Genomic DNA, 4124 nt, shown 5'->3' with positions numbered 1-4124 from the left:
GATAAATAATAAATATTATTAAATGTAAAAAAACAACAGCAATTTCGATTCATAAAGTTCATAAAATTTTCTTAATAAAATCTTCATATATATTTCATAAAATTCGTCTGTATCAGTATAAAATTGAATTTTTTTATTAAAAATGCAACTGACTGGGTGAAAATGAATATTAATATTTATTTTATTTCATTAATGGCGTTTGAAAATATTTAAAATATTTAGAAACTTTGAAATATCTGAAATATGTTTAAAATTTGGGAGATATTTGTGAAATCTTTGAAATATTTTAATAATTTTAATTATTTCCATATAATAATAATTAAGATAATTAAGATAATTAATGATCCAATTGTGAAATTTTAATATTAGTAACCTTTCAGAAGATTTCAAGGATTTCCAAGATCTCAAAGGTTTAAAAATATTTTTAAAAACTTCGAAAGATTTTATTTAGTCAATAAATAGATTTCAATGATTTTCGCAAAGATTTAAGATATTTCGTCGAACGGGGCAAAATTTTTACAAATATTTCCACGGATTTCAAAATATTTAACAAATCTTTCGAAGATTTCACAACAATTTCACAGATTTTAAAATACTTCAAGAGTTTCAAAGATCTCAAAAGATTTCAAGGATTTTATTATTTTCATTATTTGATGTAGAAAAAAAGAGATCTAAAAAATTTAATTATCACCTAAAAAGTCTGGCAAAGCCCTTGGATTCTTTTCTTCTAAAAATCGCTAAACATCTCGAAAATTATTGATTGAAAATAAAAAATGATTCCTATTTTTGAAATAGGTCAATGAGCAGAATGGCTGAGAGTCTCTGGAAGATTACGATTATCGATCAAGATCATGAAAAACTGGTGGACATGTACTGGGTGTTGAGTGGCTTTTTGGACCACGTTCAGAAATTTCACAAGGACGTAGATCGATTAAAAGAATGCACCTGCACTCTTCTCGAACGAGAAGATCAAGATTTACATAATTACCTCCACAAAATCGGTGCTCTGCAAACTCTTCCTTATGAAACCTGGTTTTATTCTTGTTTTGCCGGCACAATTACCGACGGCTCGATTACAAAGTACAACTATTTCTTGCGAATATTCAATAACTAATAAATATTATAATTATTTTAATCTGAAATATTCTTTTTTTTTGTTACAGGATCTGGGATAAAATAGCAGTCGGAGCCTACAAAATATTAGTATATGTTTTAGTAGTCAAATTAACAACTCTAAGAAGATTTCTATTAAGATGCGAATCCCTTCAGGATGTTCTGGATGCGATTGCGAATGTAAGCTAAATTATATTTAATTTTTCGGTTCGGAAACATTTTTTCCCTTATATTAAAATTAAAAATTGTTTAACTGTTAAAGATGAAAAATTTTTCATATTAAGTAATTTAAACTAAACTGCAATTTAAAAAGCAGGCAAAAATTGAACTCTTCTGAATTTTGAACTTTCCAAATTAAAACTAAGATTTAGAACTTAAATCCAATAAGGAAATCCAACTGCATTTTTGTCTAGTTTAGTTAATAATTCCATTATTTGGTTGAAAATTGAATTATTTTGTTAAAAATGATACTATATTATTAAAAAGTAATCTTTTTTATTAAACATTCTTTTAATTTGTTCAAAGTTAATTTTTTTAGTTGAAGGTTCATCTCTCTAGTTGAAAATTTAACTATTTTGATAAAAATTCGTTTCATGGTTGAAAATAAATTTTTTTAATTGACATTTAAAATATTCCATTTTCGATTAAAAATGTATCTTTTACATTTGAAAGTTCAACTTTTTAGTTGAAAATTAATGTATTTTGTTCAAAATTCGTATTTCTTGCTAGAAATTTTCATGTTTCTTTTTTTATAGAAAATCAATTTCTTGTATTAAAAATGCAGGTTGAAAAGTAATCCCTTTTAGTAGAGGATTCAAGTCTTTTGTTGAAAATTTGTTTTCCGTGATTAATTCCAAATGTTTTTTTTATTTAAAATTATAGAATTTTTTGGTTGAATTATGAACTATGACATTTTTCGTCGAAAATTACTTTGTTCTAGATTGAAAAGTTAATTCCTTGATTGAGTATTAAACTTCTTTATTAAAAGTTCATTTTTTTGTTGAATATTCACGATTTTAGTTTAAAATTGTGTTTTTTTTTATTTTATTTTTTTGAAGAAAATTAACTTTTTAACTGAACATTAAACTTTTTTGTAGAAAATTTAACTAAATAGTCGAAAAATAACTGTTTTGTTGAGAATTCATATTTTCGGTTTAAAAATTCAACTGTTGTCTAGAATAATTTTATTTTCAGCTCGAAAATTCAACAAATTGCTATAAAATTGGACTATTTCATTTAAAATTGATCTATTTAATTGAAACTTCGTCTTTTTTATTCAAAAATCAAATTTTTTGATAAAAAATGCAAGTTTATGGGTGAAAATTAATTATTTTTGTTAAAAATTCATATTCTGGGGTTGAAAATTTAACTGTTGTGTAGAAAAATTCTATTTTGGCTGGAAAATTCATGTATTTTGTTGAAAATTAATCTTTTTCAGTAAAAATCAAGTTTTTTTTTGTTAAAAATGCAACTATTTGGTTGAAAATTACATTTTTTGTTTAAATTCATGTTCATATTTTCGTCAGATTAATTCTTAAAGATATAAAAACAGCTTATTAACACAATAGTTAAATTTTAAGTTACAAAAAAGTAATTTTCAAAGTAAGTAGTTCAGTATTCAACAAATAGAACAAATTTTTAACAAAGTTGTTCAAGTTTCAACCAAGTAGTTGAATTTTCATACAAAATAGATAATTTTTCAATGAAAAATATCAATTTTCAACCAACAATGGAATTATGAATTTTCAACCAAATAGTTGAATGTTCGAAAAGCAAGAAAAAAAACTAATTTTAAAGCCGAAAATATTAATTTTCAATCAAAAAGAGTAATTTTCAGTCATGGAGATGAATGTTTAACTAATAAAATAAAGTTTCAACAAAAAAGTTTTATTTTCAACCAATATGATTATATTTCTATTTAATTATATAGTTTAATGTACGGCTAAAACTGGAATAGTTACATTTTCGCTTAAGAAAATCAATTATATTAATTTTATATTAATTTAATTTAATTTTTTTAAATATTATTTTATTATTATTTATTTTTATTTTCAATTTAATTTTAATTTAATTAATTTAAATTTATATTCATATTTAATTATGTAGTTTAATTTTCGGCCAAAAATGGAATTATGAATTCTCAACCAAATAGTTGAATATTAAAAAAAAAAACAAAAAAAAAGTAATTTCTAACAAAATAGTTTAATCTTTAACCAATAAAATGATTTTTAACAAACGTGGTTCAACTTTCAAGTAAGTAATTGTATTTTCAACCAAAATATGTAGGTGAATCTACAATGAAAAATATAAATTTAAAAAAAATGAAATGATACATTTTAACCAAAGAGTTGAGAGTTCCAAAAACCAACAAAAAAATAACGAATTTAAAGCCGAAAATATGAATTTTCAACCAAAAAGAGTAATTTTCAAACAAGAAGATAAGTTTTCAACTAATAAAATAAATTTTCAACAAAATAGTTTAATATCCAACCGGTAAAATTATTTTTAACAAACTGCTTCAAGTTTCAACCAAGTAGTGGAATTTTCAAGCAAAAATGGAATTATAAATTTTTAACCAAATAGTTGAATGTTCAAAAAACAAGAAAAAAGGAATTTGAAATTTGACTTTTCAACCAAAAAGAGTCATTTTAAAAATCGGAGATGACTCTTCAACTAATAAAATAAAGATTCAAAAATATTGTTCAATTTTTAACAAAGCAGATTATTTTTTTCTAAAAAATATCAATTTTCAACAAATTAGTTCAATCTTCAACCAGAAAATTGAATTCTTAACAAATAGTTTCATTTTTAACCAATTAGTTTGATTTTAATTTTAAAAAATTAAAAAAACAATTCCTCATGAAAAATGTAATTCGTTGCTTGTTAAACTGAAATGATCAGTTTTCAGCCAAAGGTGGAAGTTAAATTTTCAGTTAAGAAAATCAGTTTTCAACACACACACACAACAAACGAATTTTCAACAAAATATTTAAATATTTAAATATAATATA

The 4124-nt window shown here is 22.7% G+C and overlaps 1 protein-coding gene across 1 annotated transcript in view; it reads left to right on the top strand.

The window, feature by feature from the left end:
- Positions 1-4124, top strand: part of LOC117171296 (TBC1 domain family member 7) — a 13935-nt gene that overhangs the window by 9120 nt on the left and 691 nt on the right. The window contains exons 3-4 of the mRNA XM_033358455.1: positions 796-1080; positions 1164-1293. Coding sequence (XP_033214346.1) covers positions 796-1080; positions 1164-1293 — 415 coding nt within the window. The remainder of the gene's footprint in view (positions 1-795; positions 1081-1163; positions 1294-4124) is intronic.

Source organism: Belonocnema kinseyi, chromosome 4, assembly GCF_010883055.1.
Source record: "Belonocnema kinseyi isolate 2016_QV_RU_SX_M_011 chromosome 4, B_treatae_v1, whole genome shotgun sequence".
Lineage (NCBI taxonomy): Eukaryota > Metazoa > Arthropoda > Insecta > Hymenoptera > Cynipidae > Belonocnema > Belonocnema kinseyi.
Note: the sequence above shows the minus strand (reverse complement) of the source record. Positions and strands in the feature narration are given on the sequence as shown.